The following is a 19,285-nucleotide window of genomic DNA, read 5'->3' as shown; positions in this document are numbered from 1 at the left end:
CAGGCTGGCTGGTGTCCCCTCTCAGTCAATCAGAGTGCCCAAGAATTCCTAGTTATCACCTGGACTGGACTGTGTGTATGTGGTAGGGGTGGGGGGAGAGAAGACTCCAGAGAATGTGGGACTGAGAGAGCATGTGAGAGGATAAAGAGAATCTAGCATCCTCTCCCTCCTGGTTTTTGAACCTGTTCTTGCCCCAGGCCCTGTGTTTGACCCCCATCCCCATTCTCTTCCTTCAGAGGATGGCTTTTCTCACTACTCACTGACCGTCCATGGCTGCAGAATTGCCTTCCTCTACTGGCCTCTGCTTGAGAGTGCCCGCCCAGTCAAGTTCCTCTGGAAGCTGGAGCAGGTGAGACCAATGCCAGGCTCCCAGGAAAGATGGGTAGATATAACTTACTTTCAGGGAAGGAGGGTCCTAGGGCAAGGATTGGTATTTTCTTGATTGTCCTGTGTCCCCTCTTTCGCCACTTTCAGCTCCTGACCTTTATACCCCCAGGTTCTCTTGTGTTCTTTTTCCAAGGCTTGTCTCCTGCAGAAAGCACTCCTGGATTAAAAGAAAATAGGGAACAAATTACCACTAACATCAACCCAACCAACCATCTTTTCCTTCCTTGTTTTATTTCATCTTATGATCTAGAACCTTAACAGTACATATTCTTGACTCTGAAGCACTTAGCATATTGTAATCGAGAAAAGAAGTAATTCTGACATATACAGATTGGGTCTGAGTCCTGCCAGGGGAATTCACTAGCCATGAGATCTTGGTTAATATGCCTAAACTTCAGTTTACTTACCTATTAAATGGGGATAATAAGAATTCTATATTCCAGGATTGTTGTAGGATAATTGGTATATTAATAACAGATCTTTATACAATCATCCCTACTTAATGATAGGTATACGTTCTGAAAAATGTGTCATTAAGGCAATTTTGTCATGCAAACATCACAGAGTGCATTTATAGAAACCTAATGGTAACGCCTATATGGTGTAGCCTATTGCTCTTAGGCTGCAAGCCTATACAACATGTTACTGTGCAAAACAACACGAGAGTAAATCAAGCACAAGAGAAAATGATGTAATCAAGACATGCGGTAACCACAAGATGTATGAAGCTGCTGCCAGTGTAACACAGGCAGTGATTAGTTTGTTTTACAGCAGACTGTTTTAAGTAGAAAGAGTACACTCTAAAATAACAATAAAAGGTATTATATAGCAGATACATAAAGCAGTAACACAGTCATTTATTATCAAGTATTATGTACTGTATGTAATTGTATGTCCTATACTCTTATATGACTGGCAGTATAGTAGGTTTGTTTATACCAGAATCACCACGAACATATGAGTTATGTGTTGTACTAAGATGTTATGGCAGCTACGATGTCACTAGGTGATAGGTATTTTTCAGCTCCATTATAATCTTATGTGACCACCATTGTGTATATGATAGGTTGTTGACCTAAATGTCATTATGTGGTACATGACTGTAGACTGAAAAGCCCTCTATATATATTAATTCTCATTATTAATATCCATGATTATGAGGGATAAATAAAAATGGACAAAAAAAGTAAACTCCTCTTTTGAGCCAACAGTTGCATTCTCCAAGCTGACCACAAGGACCAGTGCAGACTAATTTGAGTTTCCATCTCCTGTTTTTCTTGCAAGCTCTGGTGGAGTGGCTGAGAAAGCAAATGGCAGGAAAAAAGGCAAGAAGTGGAAGACAGAGAAAGGGAAATGAAGGGCCTAGAAAACCTACAGACTGGATAATTGAGGGCTGTCTACAAAAACTGCTGGTTTTTGTGGCACTCTTTTAAAGAGATAATCTGCCATTTGCTACGTATTGATCTTTCCCCCACATTGCTAATATTGGTAACATTATTCCTTCTGTTTTCTTTTATTTACCCTTATTTATTCAACACATATTTATTAAATATTAGTTAAGTCCCTGTCTTTCTGCTAAGTTCTGGGAAAGCAATGGAGTAAAGATGGAACAAAATCTTTGTCTTCATTAGGCTTACATTTAAGTTTGGGATAGATTTTTTGAAAAGTAGACACATAAAAAGGATAAATTGTGATAAATACTGTGAAAGAACAAGTAAGGGACTGAGGTACAGAATAGAGGAAGGCAAGGGTTGGGGAACTCACCTTATATTGGATGTTCAGGGAAGGCCTGACTGAGGTGAAATGTAAGCTTAGTCCTAAAGGATGGGAAATAACTGTGAGGGGATGGAAAGAGGGCCAGTGAGGTTGAAGTACAGTGAACAAGGAGGAAAGAATGCACATGAGGTTAGAGAGGTCGGCAGTGACCAGGTTGTACAATAGACTTTGTCAGCTGGGGTTTGTTTAGATTTTTGTCCTATGAGAAATGGGAAGCCTTTTGAAGGGTTTAAGCCAGGAAGTAACTTGATCAGGTTTACATTTTAAGAAAATCTCTATGGCAACTAGAGAGGAATGTATTGAAGAGACATGAGTGTAAGTACACAGACAAGGCTGTTACAACAGTATACATAAAAATGGTTGAGGACTTGACTGATGTGTGGCAATACAGATAGAGAGAACTACACAGGAACTCACAGCTTTTACTTCTGTTTGGACCTGGGATCAACAGCACACCCACTGACGGATTGGGTGGGTAGGGTGAGGGAAAGAGAAGGATCCAGGATGTCACCTAGGCCATACATTGGAACAACTGGATGGATGGTGGAGTATTTATACTGCCCGGGGAAAATGGAGGGGATTGGGAAGGGGTGTGAACTTCCATCTTACACATGTTAACCTTGAGATATCTGTGAGACATACAAGTGGAGGGCCCAGCATAAAAAGGAGAGTTCTGGGCTAGAGATGTAGATACTGGAGTTACCAGCATAAATATGGTATCTGAGCCCACGGGAACACATGAGTTAAACCCTAGCAAGAGAAAAAAAGGGAGACGATCTAGATCAAGCTTCAAGGAATTCCAACATTTGGCAGTTGATAAGGCAGAGAACTCTATCCCTCATTCCTCTGATCCCCATCTTGACTGACCCCTGGAGAAACTACAAAGGATTTGTTTTAGTGGTTCCTGTTTGGTCACAAATTACTCTAGAGGTTCCAGTGCCATATATACATACATACATACATAATTTTTTGGGGAAAATTAATTCACAAAATAGTGTGTTATTCCTCTTAGAAATGTTTATCGTTTTAAAGGTTTGCCTGAAGAATGGAATTTTACATACTAGGTTGGTTGCCTGATAGAGTTTGAGCAAGGGTGTTATTCCTTGAACTGGGTAGGCAGCAACTCACTAATAAGCTCTGCTGATAGAACTGGGATATGAGGAACTGTCCCCTGCCTCCTAGAGAAGGGGCAGTGCCTTGTGCCAGTTCTCTATAGATGAAATAACTGAGGGGGTCTTGGCCCTACCCTACTCCTTCAGGTCTGTGATGATGAGTGGCACCACTATGCTTTGAACCTCGAGTTCCCCACAGTCACACTCTATGCTGATGGTATCTCCTTTGACCCTGCCCTCATCCATGACAATGGTCTCATCCACCCACCCAGAAGGGAACCTGCTCTCATGATTGGGGCCTGCTGGACTGGTAAGTCCCTGAGCTTCTCAGAGAAGACACTAAAAACCTCCAGTAGCTTAGGATTGGTGAAGGAGCAAGGGCAGCCTGACTGGGCAGGGTGACTCAGAAAGATCTCCAGTGGAGACTGCAGCCCCTCATCATGTTTCCTGGGAAGTAAGACCTAGCCAGACAATCAGCTCTAACGTGTCTTTTGGAGCAAAAATTAATATAAGACCCGGTATTGTATTGTATTATATTATATTATAAGACCCAGTCTTATAAGACTGGGTCTTATAATATAATATAATACAATATAATATAATATAATATAATATAATATAATATAATATAATATAATACAATACAATACAATACCGGGTCTTATATTAATTTTTGCTCCAAAAGACACATTAGAGCTGATTGTCCAGCTAGATCTTATTTTTGGAGAAATATGGTATCTTCCACTTATTTAGCTGGTCATTGCCTCTGACTTGGAGGAATTTCCTTCTCAGGCATCACCAGAATCTTTCTGTAACTTCAGCCACTTTCCACTTTGTCCCATTACAGTGATGATGATTTCTACAGCCCATTCCCCTGCTGGAGGCTAGTAACCATTCAGAGAGTCACCAATCTTCCAACTTTTAAGCTATTTCTTTTAGTGTGTGTGTGTATGTGTGTGTGTGTTACCAGTGCCCTTGTGTTGCCTCAGCAACATATTTGAGGGTTTGTCTTATAAGAGGCCTGGGAGATTGAGACATGACAAAAGGAGGGTTGAGACTCAGCTGAGAGGCTGCAAGTCCATGGGCAGGGTCAGAGCAGGGAAGATCTCCTCTTTCTCTCTGTCAGTCTGTCCCCACAACCTTGAGCTCACTGCCACTTTTTTTTTTCTCTCTCCAGAGGAGAAGAACAAGGAGAAGGACAAGGCAGGAGACAACAGTACAGACACCACACAAGGTACTCTGTGTGTAAGAACTGGAGAACTAGAGAGTTCTCACCTTAACTTTCAGTTCTGTGCTCCTTTTTCCACACCAATTTCTATCCAGCTTTGTTATTTATTGCTTCCCATGCTGCCAGGGGTCAGAGAGAGAACTACTGAAAGGCAGGGTTTCCTTGGCATGGTAAGGCCAGATGGAGCTTGCTGGATTTTGGGTGTCCCTTCCTGCCTACACAATGAAGTGAAGGCGTTCTCTTGCTGGAACGCAGAAGGCAGGAGTCAGGAGTCAGTCACACAGCAGGGGAGGATCTGGGCATCTGTGAAGCTCACACACATTCATCCTGGTCTCCTTGCATGCCACTGAAGATACCCTCTCTTGCAGACCCATTTTCCTCGTTGTGTCTCCTCTTACCTACCTTTGGTCTTGCTTTCCTTCCCTTTCTACCTCTCCTGGAAGCTTGTCTCGTTTCTGTTGCTTCCATTTTCCACCCTTCTTCTCTCCCTGGTTTTATTCTGTCTGCTATCTTCTCTCTTTGCCTTCTCCTATTTCCCCCTTAGCCTCACTTCCCTCTCATCGCTCTCTGTCTCTCTGTCTCTCTCTCTATTTCTCTTTTCCTCTCCTCTCCTCTCCTCTCCTCTCCTCTCCTCTCCTCTCCTCTCCTCTCCTCTCCTCTCCTCTCCTCTCCTCTCCTCTCCTCTCCCTCACTTCCTTCCTTTCTATCTCCGTGTCATTTTTGTTCTCAAGATTCCTGCTCTTTCTCTCTGTTCCCTTTCTCTCAGCCCCCTTTTCTTCTTCCATCCCTCCTGTCCTCTCACCTCCTCTCACCTTCTGTCCACCCTGTGTTCCTGCCCTAGGAGACCCCTTGCTGATCCACCACTACTTCCATGGCTACCTGGCTGGTTTCAGCGTGCGCTCAGGCCGCCTGGAGAGTCGCGAGGTCATCGAGTGCCTCTATGCATGTCGGGAGGGGCTGGACTATAGGGATTTCGAGAGCCTGGGCAAAGGCATGAAGGTATAGCCCCTTCCTCCAGCCCTCTCCTTCCGGGCATGCCCCTGTCCCCTGCCCGAGTCCCATCTCTCTACCTCTGCTCCTTTCCTCTCTTGCCGTTTGGGCCTGCTCTCAGCTATGTCTGTGTCTGGGGCCCAGGTCCACGTGAACCCCTCGCAGTCCCTGCTCACCCTGGAGGGGGATGATGTGGAGACCTTCAACCATGCCCTGCAGCATGTGGCTTACATGAACACTCTGCGCTTTGCCACACCTGGCGTCAGGCCCTTGCGCCTCACCACTGCTGTCAAGTGAGTGTGGGATGGGGTGGGCAAATCACAGAGCAGGGCCACAATGTCAGAACCCCTTGGCCTTAGAGGTCATATAGGACTAGGCACACCTCCGTCATTTTATGGGTGGGAAGATTGGGCCCCTAGAGAGGACACTTGACCTGCTCAATTGGTGTAGCAATGTTGGTAGAAGAGCCTGGACTAGACTCAGATTTCCCAGCAACTGATTCATTACTCTTTCCACTGAGGCACACTTCTAGGATTTGGGGTTTTTAATCTTCTCTCTGCCTCTATGCTGATATGTAAAGTGGGTCAGAGAGGGTAGTGGTTTGGGAGCCAGGAGAGCTGACATTAATTCTGACTCAATATTAATTGCCTGGAAGATATTGGGCAAATAGCTCTAGTTGCTTCACCTATTTCCATCTTGATTCATCAAGCTCTTGCAAGGTCAAATTGGATGATCTAAGTCTGGGGGCTGGCAACATGTGTCCCCAGGGCCAAATCTGGCCTGCTGCCTGTTTTGGTAAATAAAGTTTTGTTAGAACACAGCCATACCTGTTTATTTGCATATTTTTATGGCTGCTTTCCTGTAGTGATGGCAGGGCTGGATAATTGGGACAGAGACTATTTACTATCTGGCCCTTCACAGAAAAGTTTGCTGACCTTTAAATTCTAAGTGGAATGATTTTGAATTCTTTAAAAGAAAAATTGTACATTACTTCAAGGTTTAAGTATATTAGGTATTTTAAAATACAGATTAATTGAGAGGTAATGAAAGCATAACAGTTGCAAACACAGAGTCTATTACTGGCCTTTTAGCATTGAACAAATGCTGTAAAACAGGGATAACAATAGAATCTAACTCATGGAATTGTTATGGTAACTAAATGGTATAATCCAGATCAAATGCCTGGCAGAGTGCCGATCAGCAAATGTTGGCTCTTATATGAAGGCATTTTCACCCCTTTATTATGGTTTATGGGACAGTTTTTAGGAGATACTGCCGTCTAGTGGACAGATTACACAATGTAAGAGTCAGGATTCCTGAGTAAGCCTTCCCTTCTCCCCTACTCTGCCTCAGTTTCTCCATAAGCTATATGAACATAAACATCTCTGACTTGTCCCTATCCTGGGAAGGGTGGGTTTATTTTACTTATTTATTTATTTATTTATTTATTTATTTATTTATTTTAAGGAGGGTGCAGCTCACAGTGGCCCATGCGGGGATCGAACTGGCAACCTTGGTGTTGTCAGCACCACACTCTAACCAGCTGAGCTGACTGGCCACCTCGGGAGGGGTGGGTTTAGAGAATAGAGGGCTCTGAGTGCTAGACAGTGACTGGGCATGGTTATGAGGTCTCACAGTTAGAGGTGTGGAAGGCAGGGGCAGGGGCTTTCAGGAATTGGGCTGTTGGTCCATGGTGTGGTCATAGTGTGATCATGGTGTGGAACTGAAGGCTACAGGTAAAGGAGGTCATGTGGGTGCAGATCAGCGCTGAGGACGTGCCCCACCATGTTCTAGTCAGAACTCTGATTGTTAAAGTCTATCATCTGGTTGTGAAGGGCTTACTCCCGCTCAGTCTGCTCAGGACTGCATTAGAAGGGAGGGCTCTGTCTTTTAGCTCAGGGTAGAGCACGGCAAGGGGCGTCCCACCGGGGGAGTTCATGTCGTCTGAATCTCTCCTACCTGTCCTGCTCAGGGAAGAGGCTTATCCCAGGGCTGGGGACTGACTTTGGTTGCTTCGTACAGGGAAATGGTCCTATTGTTTTCTTTCTGAGGTTAAGGAAGAGAGAGCTCTCATTTCTCTATTTCTAGGGTTACCATGTGGTAGGGTTACCCTAATACTTCCTAGAGGTTGTGGGAAAAAATGTAGAGGGTTGTGTGTATGCGAGTGAAACAGGGAGAGACAGATACCAATTAGCACCTCCCTTTCTCTGATGCATAGTCTTACCCTAGTCCACGTGGCTTCCCTAACTTCCAATGCCCGGTTCTTGGACCTCTGCCCATTTAAAGTCAGATTTATGCAACTCTTCAGTCAATGCAGGTTTTGCTTAAAGTATTTTTTTTTTTTTAATTTCTTTCTTGGAAAGCCCATCTACTTGTGGCATTAACCCCAGAACAGAGGCTACCACATCTTTTTTTCTAGTTTTATCCTCTTTCCACAGCTTGCGAATTTCTATGTGCTTGCTATAACCTCTGTCCAGAAGTTCTGCCAGCACCTCAGACAAATGAGCTAAAGCTGAAATAATGAACTTCAATGCCCAAACTAGCCCCTCCACCTGAATTCTCTATTTCTGTAATGGTGTCTCTGTCCTTGCAATCACCCAGGCTTGAAACCTGAGTCATCTTGGATTCCTCCCTGTCTTTTGCCTCCATGTCCCATTCGTTGCCAGGTCCTGCCACCTAGATCCTGCCACAGTGCCAGTGTCTGGAACCTGTCACTTCTTTTTCCATTTCTGCTGTTATGATGCCAACCCAGGCTCTTATTACCTCTCATCTGGCCTATTGCAATAGCCTCCTAACTTGTTGACCCATCTCTAGTATTCTAACTTCAATTCACCCTCCACCCTGAGGCTAGGTTAGTGGTCTTAAATAGAATTTTCTCCTCGCATGTCTCTGATGAAGGAGACATCAGTGGCTTTGTCTTGCCTACTGCACAAAAATTGCACTCAAAGCATTCAACCACTTGGCTCTGCCTTTCCTGCCTTATGTTCCTCTACTCCCCTGAGTATACCTACCTCACCTTCTGCCTAGCGAAGTTGTCTCCTCCTTGAAAAGCTGGCTCAATTGCTACTTTTCTTGATGGTTCTTACTGTCCCTTGCCAAATGGCCCATTCCCATCTTAGCCAGAAAGAACCTCTGCCTCTCTGAACTTGCATGGGTTTTGGTTTGTTACACTCACGTGTTGATGACCACGTTTGCCCTTGTTTTAAGGTTTGTATGCCATATCTAATCTCTCAACCAGAGCATTAATGCCTTCGGGTTGGGGCCAGCCCCCGGTTGCCCGCTGCGTCACTTTGGATGGCTCACTGAAGTCGGAATCTCTGTTGGAGCCTGTGCTCCCACGGTCAGCTGGGAATTGTTTTCCAAGAGGCTTTGATCTGGGCCCCTCTGAATGACTGTGCAGATTGTTTTGGGCCCTATTCCTTATGGCACAGGGACTCAGCAAGCCATTGGCATTGGTCACCTCAGGGGCTCTGAGCTCGTCGTATCTGCTGACGTTACCCTTCTCCCTTTGGCTCCAACAGTCAAGCTGGGCACGCTCAGGAATACTAATAATCGTTCTCTCAGCAAAGTCAGTTCAGTTAGCACAAGCAGATGGACCATAGGTCCTGCCTCTGAATTAGCAGCTCCCTTGTGAAGACTGCTTATTCAAGGGGACACTTCTTTGTAAATGAATTTGACTCATGCAAACCCAAATGGTGGCTGTGGTGTAGTGGAAAGATCATGGACGTGGAATGAGAAGAATGGGTTTAAATTAAGCCTTGACTACGCCACATATTTCTTATGTGGCCAGGATGTTTGACCTAAAATCCTTGGTTTCTTATCCCTGTTCTCCAGCATTGAAATAAAGTTAAATGAAGTAATGAAGTAATATGGGCAAAATGCATTATAAACCAGCAGGTGCTATAAGAATCATTATTGATTAACAAAGGATGAGGCTAGAGGGGGTCCTGAGAGTGTGTTCCTGAATGGCTGCGCTGTTGATTGGTTTGGCCTGGCTGAGTTCTCTAGGGAGTTTGTCCCGGCACCAAGACCAGTGAGGCTGCATGGGAAGGTGGGTGCAGGTCCACGATGGTCAGATTAGCTCACCTACCAAAGTGTGTTTCTCTGGTATTAAAGGGAGTGAATGGAAGACACACCAATGAGGAGGACATCCTTTGATAGGCCCCCACCCCCTTTTGTTGTTAAATATTTTTTGGCATATATTTACCAGATATTGTACTAAACACACTTAAAAAAAACCACAAACCCTGCTAGGTGAAGAACTGTGTGTATATGCATTTTTGTAGGCTTAGTTTGTAAAATACAGTTTGATAGATGTTCCGTAATCTTGGGTAGGTCTTTGACGACATGGTCACCCCTATAGGTCACGGTTGCCTGACCTTCTGTCCCTGATCTTTTCTGCAGTGACATCCTCCCGGGAGAGTGTATCTTCCCCTTCAGCTTTGCTACTGGGAGTGGTGGTGGTGCAGAGACACTATCCCCCTTTTCTCCCCTCACCCTCCCTGACATAGGATGCTCTATGACATAAGCCCAGAGGGATGAAACAAATATAGATTATAAGGGAGAGGGAATTGAGGCCACAGAGTCCCCTCTTTCCTTCTCATATAGGTGCTTCAGTGAAGAATCCTGCGTCTCCATCCCCGAAGTGGAGGGCTATGTGGTGGTACTTCAGCCCGATGCCCCCCAGATCCTGCTGAGTGGCACTGCTCACTTTGCCCGCCCAGCTGTAGACTTCGAGGGATCCGAGGGGGTTCCTTTGTTCCCCGATCTTCAAATCACTTGCTCCATTTCTCACCAGGTGGAGGCCAAAAAGGATGAGAGTTGGCAGGGCACAGGTAAGGATGACCCCAGGGAGTGATATCATCTAGAGAAGGGGTATCTGCAGAACCAGACTGAGAGGGAAAACCTTGGGCTGGACGTGCGAGAGTCTCTTCATCCTGCATTTGCTTGACTAGAACCACTTACCAACAGGAAGGAGAGCCAATAGGAGGCTCACGGGTGTACGGAAATTGTTGGGTAATGATGTTCTTGAAAATAAAGCTGGCTGCTCTGCGGGAATGACCCTGGAAGGGGAGGAAGAGTTGCCACGAGGTGGACCTTCAGTTCTGACCCAGATCCCAACTCTCTCTCTGATCCAGTGACAGACACACGCATGTCGGATGAGATCGTGCACAACCTAGATGGCTGTGAGATTTCTCTGGTGGGGGATGACCTAGACCCTGAGCGGGAAAGCCTGCTCTTGGACATGGCATCCTTGCAGCAGCGAGGGCTGGAGCTCACCAACACGTCTGCCTACCTCACCATTGCCGGTCAGTGGGGCCTAAAAGCCTGTTCTCTTTTTTGTGTGTGTGCTCCTCCTCATGATCAAATACTGGAAAATCCAGAGGGTCCTCCTTCTAGGCCCAGCGATGTGGCCAAGTGCCATTTTGTACTTTCCTAGCCTGGAAGATCCTGTGGCTTCCAGATTGTTCCTAGAGCAGGTGTGCTGGAGTTTAGGCTCCAAATGGTCCTTTCTCCCTGCTTCTCTCTACAGCCTGGCCCATCCCCACTCCTCCTTTGGCTCAGCCTTCTCTCGCTAGCTCTCTAACCCTCTAGGTGTTTGGTACCAGCCGTCTTCTCAATCTCCCATCTCACTAATCTTGTGTATACAGCATAGATTTAAGTTAGGAGCTCATCTCTTAATGAATAGTGGCAATGATTTGGTAGCTTCCAAAGGAAGCCTGCTCTTCTCCAAAAGAACCTCCATAAGGGAGGGTGGGAAATAATGGGCATAACCAGTTCTCTCCTATTTCCGTTCCCTACCAGAGCCTCCCTGATGACTTCTGTATTTCCCCCTCTCTCCATTTTCCTCCTGCTTGCCACCTCCCTTCTGTGTCACAGGGTGTCCTTATTTCCTTCTCTCCATCTCTACCCAGAAGCCACAGAGCTATTAGAGAAGGGCAGAGCAGGAAACGCAGCCTATCTCAGTCAGTCAGAGTTGGGTGCAGGGCAGAGAGGAGCATCTCTTCCCCTTAGAACTTGGGTCTCACCCCTGTTGAAGGGTGGGACAAATGCATTGTATGCTGGTGGGAGTCTGGGCGAGAGAGTCCAGCCCTGGACATCTTTGTTGGCTCCCGCACTGAGCTGCTTCCTCGTGTCCCAGGGGTGGAGAGCATCACTGTATATGAAGAGATCCTGAGGCAGGCTCGTTATCGGCTGAGGCATGGAGCTGCCCTCTATGCCAGGAAATTCCGGCTTTCCTGCTCAGAAATGAATGGTCGTTACTCCAGCAATGAATTCATCGTGGAGGTACCCAGAGAGTCTCCATCCTTCCACAGCCAGCCGCCACTGGCGAGGAGCCATGGCAGAGTAGACTGAAGCCGATAGGTGGTGGGAATGGAAGTTGGGAAGCAGGGTGGACTCCTGGACTTGGTGGTGGATGGGGAAGAAGTAGCTGTGGGGCAATGGTTAAAAGATGGCTCTAGAGAGGAGGAGTTGGACCTGGGGAGGAGCACGAATGCTCACCAAGCCCTCTCTCCTTAGGTCAATGTCCTGCACAGCATGAACCGGGTTGCCCACCCCAGCCACGTGCTCAGCTCTCAGCAGTTCCTGCACCGTGGTCACCAACCACCCCCTGAGATGGCTGGACACAGCCTGGTCAGCTCCCACCGAAACTCCAGTACGTAAGGCTTCTTGGGGCCAGCTGGGGTGGGCAGGTGGAAGGAGACCGGGTTGGGCAGAGGCGTCCTCCCCTTCCACCACTGGGAGGAGAGGAGGGGTGGAGCAGTGGGTTCTGTCCCCTGTGGTACCTGACTTAGTTGTCAACTGTGTTCCAGTTTCTTTAATGTCTTGGATCATTAACTTTGCCTCGTGAAGAACACGAGCCTTGTGTCATGGCAGGGGGCACTCCTGCCTGGAATCACGTAGTCAGTGTGGGGTTTGGGCAAAGCCTTTGCTGTCCCTGCTGCCCTCCTACAACAATATCAAGTTAGCCTTGGCCCTGGATCGTCAGTAGTGAAGCTATCAAGTATTTATAAGCATTTGCTGTGTTCTAGCACTGTCCTAAAGTACTATTAGGAATATAAAAGAATTATAGGATATAGTCCCTATCCTCCAGGAGGAAGTTGACGCTATTATTACATGTGTGATTATGTGCTATCTATAAAGTCATAGGACTATTTCTAAAACAAAGTATGCAAATATGCAAAGTGTTACATCCAGATGGAGTGCTGCCCTTCAAAGCAATCTCATTTCCTGGCCTTGGCCCTTCACCAGTGACACAATTTTTTTATTCCCAAGTTAAGAGTTGCCTAATTGTAGAAAAAGTAGAAATAATAAGTATAAAGAAGAGAAATCAGCTATAATTCCATCACAGAGAAGAAACCATTGTTAATATGGTTTATTATGTGCCAGTTTTCTTCTACACCTATTTATTTTCCTTTTTACAAAGTTGGGATCCAGCTCTTTTGTAACCTGAAATTTACACCTAATATATTATTAAAAACTGCAAAATGATTCTGATGTTGCTGAAAATGATTTTTGGAATCCTTTTCAAGAATTGCTTTTGAAGTCAGCTTATGAGATGCATTTATTTTATTTATTTATTTTTGGGACACAGCTTGCTTTTGGCCTAGTTCAGTATTACCCAACTTCAGCACCCACTTTTGTCAGAGTTGGCACTGGATGTCATTTTACTTTGTTAAACATTAAACCCACTCTCAAAGGCCACAGATTTGTCACTTTTGAAAAAAGTCAAAAAAGTCAAAAGGCCTTGAGGAGTTTTAAGAACACTTTCTTGGTGGAAGAGGTTCATGGTCACCAAACACTATTCTAAAAGTACAGCACTCACTTCAATATGTGTAATAAGAGTAGCGAGGACATTAGTGTGTGCCAGACACCATACTCATGGGCTTTTACACATTAACTCATTTAGTCATTACAAACAACAAATGAAACAGTTACTAGAATTATCCCCTTTGAAGGCAGGGAAATGGAGGCCCAGAGAGGTTAAGTAGCTTTTCTGAGCTCACACAGCTAGAAAGTGGTGGACTCAGGATTCAAATCCAAGCAGCAGGATTCTGGAAACTGTGCCCTAACCATTGCCTTCCATGCCCTCTCCATTTATGCTTGATGCTTTAAAAAAAAGTTATTAGTGTTAATACTTTAAAGTTGCACCCAATTTGGGGGAGCTCCTGAGGGATTCCCAGGGCTGCTTTGACTAAGGCTAGCTCTCTGGTGCCCCCTAGGACTCAGTCTGGCTTCCTCTCCTTAGGCAATGGCCACTACTACACTGTCCTTTGTGTTTCCTTTTCCCTGGAACTGGCTCCCTTCTTTCTTTTGCAGAGGTCTTTTTAAGTGTTTTACTGTGACTCCCTATAGCAGAGCAGATGGAAATAGGGACGAGGGGGGAGTACAAGGCATAACCAAATAGCAAAGCTTCCAAGAGGCTTTGCTCGATCTTAAGTTGGTAGAGACATGTGAGTGAACTAAACCTGTTTTTTGTTAAATAGACCCTTGGGGCCAGCTTCTAACTTCTTCTCACAATTCCCTAGCTCTTTCTCCAGTTCTTTCCCTGGGAATAATCCCACTAAACCTCATCTGGGTTGGATACTGGGTCCTGCTATACAGGTTAGGCTCAGGGTAGATCCGGATTTCACTGCTGCTGGGCCCCGTGATATTCTCAGTCTTTGTTCTCTGTGGTATGAGGTGCCAGGGGAGAGAGTCCCCCATTCTAAGTACTCAAGAGTACTCTCCTCATCCTCATCCTCCCAGCTGCCTGGGGGTGCTCTGGTTTTGTAAGTGCTGCCCTCACTTCACCTCCCCTTCCACTGTTCTGAGCTGATGTCCCGGCCAACCACTCTTCTTCTGAGATCGCAGCTGAAAGCGGCATCCTGCTTTTGCTTTTTCCCTTATTTTGTTGTGAGTAGCGTGCAGAGTGCCATGTTCACCTGAAGGCATTGGGGATTGACGTCTGCTGAGCTTACCAGGAGATCCAGTCCATAAAACCTGGTCCATATGCCTCCTTAAGGTGGTCCTTTCCCATCCCCTCCCAACCCCAAGAGTTGTGTTCCAGAATTATGGCCTTGCAACTTCAAATTCCTCTAACCATGGGGAAGCAGTAAGAGATACCATTTCCTCCAAAGGGACAGGAGGTTCATTTGTCTGAAGGGCCTCAGTGCATCAGAAAAGAGAGATCAGTGTGAAATGGGGTAGTCAGGGGATGCTTTGTGGTGCACATAGAGTTTGAACTTGGACCTTAAAAGTAGAAGGGATTTTGGATGGTTGTGAGAGAGAATGAGAATTTGAGAATTGGGGGTAGATTGTTGGTATGGAGTGATTATGGTTAAGGAGAATAAGGTAGTCTGAGAAGGGTGAGAATGATGAAGGCGGTATTTATCTAGTCCTCCCAAACTGTGATGCACATCAGAAGCACCTGGGGAGCTGTAAAATCTCTTGGTGCCTAGGTTGCAGCCCATATCAGTCCAATCAGAATGTCTGGGGGTGGGAACCAGGCATCAGTGGTTTTCAAAAATCCTCAGGTGATTCCAATGTGCAGCACAGCTTGGGAATAATTTCCCTACGTTGTTTCCTACAAGGCTTTGCAGAAGACCTGCAGTGCAATAGGATAAAGGTAGAAAATGAATTAGGAAGTGAGGAGGAAAGAACAATGATGAAAGAAGAATAAGATGAAGCCAGGGAATAAAGTCAGTTCATAAAATACATACTGAGAGGCTGCACAGTTGCTAGAGTGGGCCAGAACTTTGACTGAGTTTCCTTGTAGCTAAAGCGAAAGGGAACCTGATCAGTTATGCAGGTCATTTGATAGGAGCCAACTAGGATTTCAGGAGAAGCCCTGGGACAAGGGCAGGAACCAGTCTCTCCCAAGGGTCTTCATAAAGGTGGCACCATGCAGGGTTGTGGACAGGCCTTTCACCAGTGTTCTCACTGTTGATTGAAACTAGTTCACATGGGCCATTTGCTAACATACCCCTTCATGTTGACTATGGAGGTCGTTCAAGGCCAGAAGTAACTGGTCAGATTTAATGCAGTAAGAAAGGTTGACTGTACTTCTTAAGATTTAGATTTTTGTCTGTAGCTAATTTAAAAATCCTTCCATCTCCCTGTCCTCCTGGCTCATTTTAAACTAATTAACCATGCTTTTTGACCTACAGATAGAGTGTCTGCATTTTGTCTTTCCTGTGGTCGTTTCTTATTCCTAGCAATCAACTTTTTATTTCCTTCACCAGGCTAGGGGCTCAGAGGGACAAATGCATTTGATTAAGGCACAAACCAGAAGCTTTGACTTCTCTTCGTGCCCTACAGCAAGTTCGCCTGCTGTGGCCTCCACTCTGAGAGGGAGGTCTCCACTCCTTCAAGAGCCTGGGCTTAGCCCAGGGGCATTCTACTGGTGGAATCACTACTCCCTGATCTTGCCCATTGACATGGAGACCTGGGAGGGGCTGTGTCCTGCAGAAAGATCCTCTCTGGCCCCCTCTTCCCTCCTCCCCCATCCCCAGGCAGTTGAGAAATGCTAATCCAGCCAGGCCCATCTCTGCCCTGGAGCCAGTGCCCAGGGAGCCTGCCTGCCTTGTTCAGCAGAATCAGCCGTAGCTGTTGAGTGGCCCCAAGTGGGCTATGGGTCAGGTCAGGATGGGGACCAACTTGGCAGAGAGCCATCAGGGCGGCCCCACGGAGGTGTAAGGCTTGTGTGCCGGCTCAGGCAGGGCATTATCCACATACCTGGTTGGCCCTGGCATGTGGCAGCATGCGTGCTGGCTACCAGGGAGAAAAGGACTGTGGCAGGGTGTGCGGGGCTCCTGTGCTTTGTGCTTCTCTGTGCTCTGCTCTGTCTCTTGACATGTGAGTCTTAGAGGCTAAATTTGGGTAAATTTGGGATTGGGAGATATATGTGGGTAAATTTGGGATTGGGAGATATATCTGTGATCTGGACCATAATGTGTGTATGTGGAGAATACATGTAACAGTCCCACAGCAACGGGACTTCCCAGAGTCTGAGCCTCACGGAATCTCTGTAGTCAGGTGAGCTACTGTGCATACAAACGGCAGGCTGGGGTGTGCACAATGTGGGGTGTAGTGACCCAGCTTCCTGTGAGGGCTCTAGGCCTGGGGATGTATATGTGGGATCTCTACCTCCACCTGCTGTCCTTGGGGCTGTGGGCTCTTCTGCTTTGCCTCCTCCTGCTTCTCCGAGGGCTGTGTGTGTGTGTGCAGGAGGGGGGTAGGGCTGTGCTCAGGGCTGCTCGCTCTGTGGCCCTCGCAGCACATGTCTGTGGTGTTTATGTCTTCCTTCAGGGGGTGGCCTGGTCTGCCCAGCTGGCAGGGAGCTGGGTGACGCTGCACCTATGGCTCTTCTCTGCCTTACTGGATGTCCTCAGACACATCCCCTTGATCCTGCTGTGCGAGCAGGCCGCCAGGTGGCTGGTGCAGGCAGCTGTGTGGGCTAGCAGAGGCCTGGCTCGGGTGAAGGGTGTGGTGAACTTTGTCCAGCTGTGTGCCCACACGTTCTTCCTGGGCATGTTCCTGTGCATGCATATCTGCTTTGCCGCCGTCAGCTCTAGGGTCCGTGTGAGAGTTCACATGCCCTTTAGTGTCTCACTGCCCTTCGTGGTCCATGCTCCCCTGAGCCTGGGCCTTAAAGTGAGGCTGCAGGGCCACAGACATGACAGGGCCAAGGAGAAGGTGGGTGTGCCTCGGGGGGACATACGGGAGGAGCAGAAGCCTCAGATGTCCAGGAGCCCCAAGCCCACAAGGAGAAGGGTGGTAGCACCGAGCAGGAGTGAGCTCAGTCCAGGTGGGTAAGTGAAGGGGCTGCTCTTTGCCCCGTGGACCTGTCCCCAGCCTTGGGCATTCTCTCCTCCTGCACCATCAAGCCCCTGTGGCTGCCTCTTTCTTTCCCCCACTGGGCACTGGGCTCCTTGCTAAGCCGAGTGGTCCCTGGGGAAGACACAGGCAGGATGATGTAGGCACGTTCCAAACCTTGTCCTCTGCCCGCTGAGAATAGGGCTGCCCCTGACAGCATTGGGCTGGGAGCCCTTCTCCTCCCCTGCCCTTGCTCCCCACATCCCTCCCTCCCTCCCTCCCTCCCTCCCTCCCTCCCTCCCTCCCTCCGTTTGTCTCTCTGTCCCTTTATCCCTAGCAGCAGCTGCTGCACTGCCCCTTCCTTCCCGATGTCTGGACTTTCCTGCTGGGGCTCTATTTATCTTCTAGCATCTACAGGGTAGTCCCCTTTTCTAGGCCTTCTTGGATCCTATCCTCTCTTCCTCGGAGACTCCCTTTGCCCAGGACCCCTTGTCCGCTCCCTGTGCTGAGGCCCCTCAGGCGGGCCAGGCCACGGTCTCCTCACTGCACCTTCTCCCCACAGTGGTCCCCAGCGCAGCGACGCTCATCATCGTGGTGTGTGTGGGCTTCCTGGTGCTCATGGTCATCCTGGGCCTGGTACGAATCCACTCCCTTCACCGCCACGTCTCAGGGGCCGGTGGGCCCCCAGGGTCCTCCGGTGACCCCAAGGACCCTGACCTCTTCTGGGATGACTCAGCTCTCACCATTATCGTGAACCCAATGGAGGTGAGTGGCCCTGAGGAGTGGGGAGGTCTGCTGGGTCAAGATTCGGCTGGAACATACACAGTGAAGAACTCTGAGGAGCGGCTAGGCTCTGGGCACAAAGCTCTGGGTTGAGTCGCCATGAGCAGGAAGGAGAAAGTTTTTTGTGGGGGAGGAGGTGGGTAAGGTGACTTGGGGAGTGTGGCCCCACCGAGCGGCGCTGGGGTGTGTGCAGGCTGCTGAGCCTCTTTTCCCCCCTTCTCCAGTCCTACCAGAATCGGCAGGCCTGTGTGGTGGGGGCTGCTGGTGGCCAGCTGGAGGACGAGGACAGCAGTGACTCAGAGGCAGCCGACTCACCCAGCAGCGACGAGAGGCGCATCATTGAGACCCCCCCACATCGCTATTAGGGCCTATACCCCGCCTCTAACAGAGAATTCTGCCCTGGTGAGACAGAGACACACCCCTGGAAAAGAGAGAAGGACATTCTAAGAGAAGAGACACCAAGAGGGAGAGAATTTGAGTCGTCCTTTAATCTCAAAATCCCAGTGAGCTCCACTGGAATCTGCTTGCCCCCCACCCCCCGCTCTCCTCCCTCCCCAGCCCACTGCCCTCTCATGCCTCTGGGCCCTTCTTCAGCTGGTGTAGAAGACTTTGGCTGCCTTTTTTCACCCCCACAGCAGCCTTCCTCTTAGCTCACCCATGTCTCTGTCTCTCCCCGCACCAGCTATGCGCTGTATTGGGGGTAGGGTGTTAATAGCAATGAGAGCGGCCAGGGGTGGGATTGAAGGAACCCTCTACGCTGCCCTTTCCTACTCTCCTGTTCATGAGGCCTTCCTCCCCCCAGCACCCTCTGAGGGGCCTTCCTGCTTCCCTTATGATCCCTCGCCTCTGTCCATTTCACTCTGGGGACCCCTGCTTCTTCACCGTGCCCACTTTCCTTCCTTTGTTCTCCTCTTTCCCCACCTGCCCTTGCCTGATGGCCTACAGCCCCTGCCCCACAGCCACAACATCACCTTGTTGTGGCTAGGCTGTAGGGGTGGGAGTGGGCGTGGGAGACCCAGTGTATTATATATAATGTATATTTTTTCATGTTGTCGTGAGTGCAGCCCCTGTATTCCGTGTGCAGCTCACAGCCTTGTGTGTGTGTGTGTGGCATTGTCATGTCCTGGGGTGGGGGTAATGGGTATGTGTATGGTGAGGGAGGGGACACACCCGAGGGTTTTCAAATAAAACAACCAGAAAAAAGCTGTGA

The 19,285-nt window shown here is 48.0% G+C and overlaps 1 protein-coding gene across 2 annotated transcripts in view; it reads left to right on the top strand.

Annotated features, from left to right (window-relative positions):
• CLSTN3 (calsyntenin 3) overlaps nt 1-19,285 on the top strand; it is a 27,926-nt gene extending 8,641 nt beyond the window's left edge. For both annotated transcript variants that reach the window (XM_019754373.2, XM_019754371.2), the window contains exons 8-18: nt 237-349; nt 3,423-3,585; nt 4,453-4,509; nt 5,345-5,502; nt 5,638-5,786; nt 10,102-10,328; nt 10,632-10,802; nt 11,636-11,781; nt 12,016-12,151; nt 17,855-18,057; nt 18,300-19,285. In XM_019754373.2, coding sequence (XP_019609932.1) covers nt 237-349; nt 3,423-3,585; nt 4,453-4,509; nt 5,345-5,502; nt 5,638-5,786; nt 10,102-10,328; nt 10,632-10,802; nt 11,636-11,781; nt 12,016-12,151; nt 17,855-18,057; nt 18,300-18,440 — 1,664 coding nt within the window. In that variant the 3' untranslated portion in view covers nt 18,441-19,285. The remainder of the gene's footprint in view (nt 1-236; nt 350-3,422; nt 3,586-4,452; nt 4,510-5,344; nt 5,503-5,637; nt 5,787-10,101; nt 10,329-10,631; nt 10,803-11,635; nt 11,782-12,015; nt 12,152-17,854; nt 18,058-18,299) is intronic.

The sequence above is a fragment of the Rhinolophus sinicus genome, linkage group LG02 (genome assembly GCF_036562045.2).
Source record: "Rhinolophus sinicus isolate RSC01 linkage group LG02, ASM3656204v1, whole genome shotgun sequence".
In the NCBI taxonomy this organism is placed as follows: Eukaryota; Metazoa; Chordata; class Mammalia; order Chiroptera; family Rhinolophidae; genus Rhinolophus; species Rhinolophus sinicus.
The sequence above is the reverse complement of the archived record's forward strand: the minus strand, read 5'-3'. Positions and strand labels throughout refer to the sequence as shown.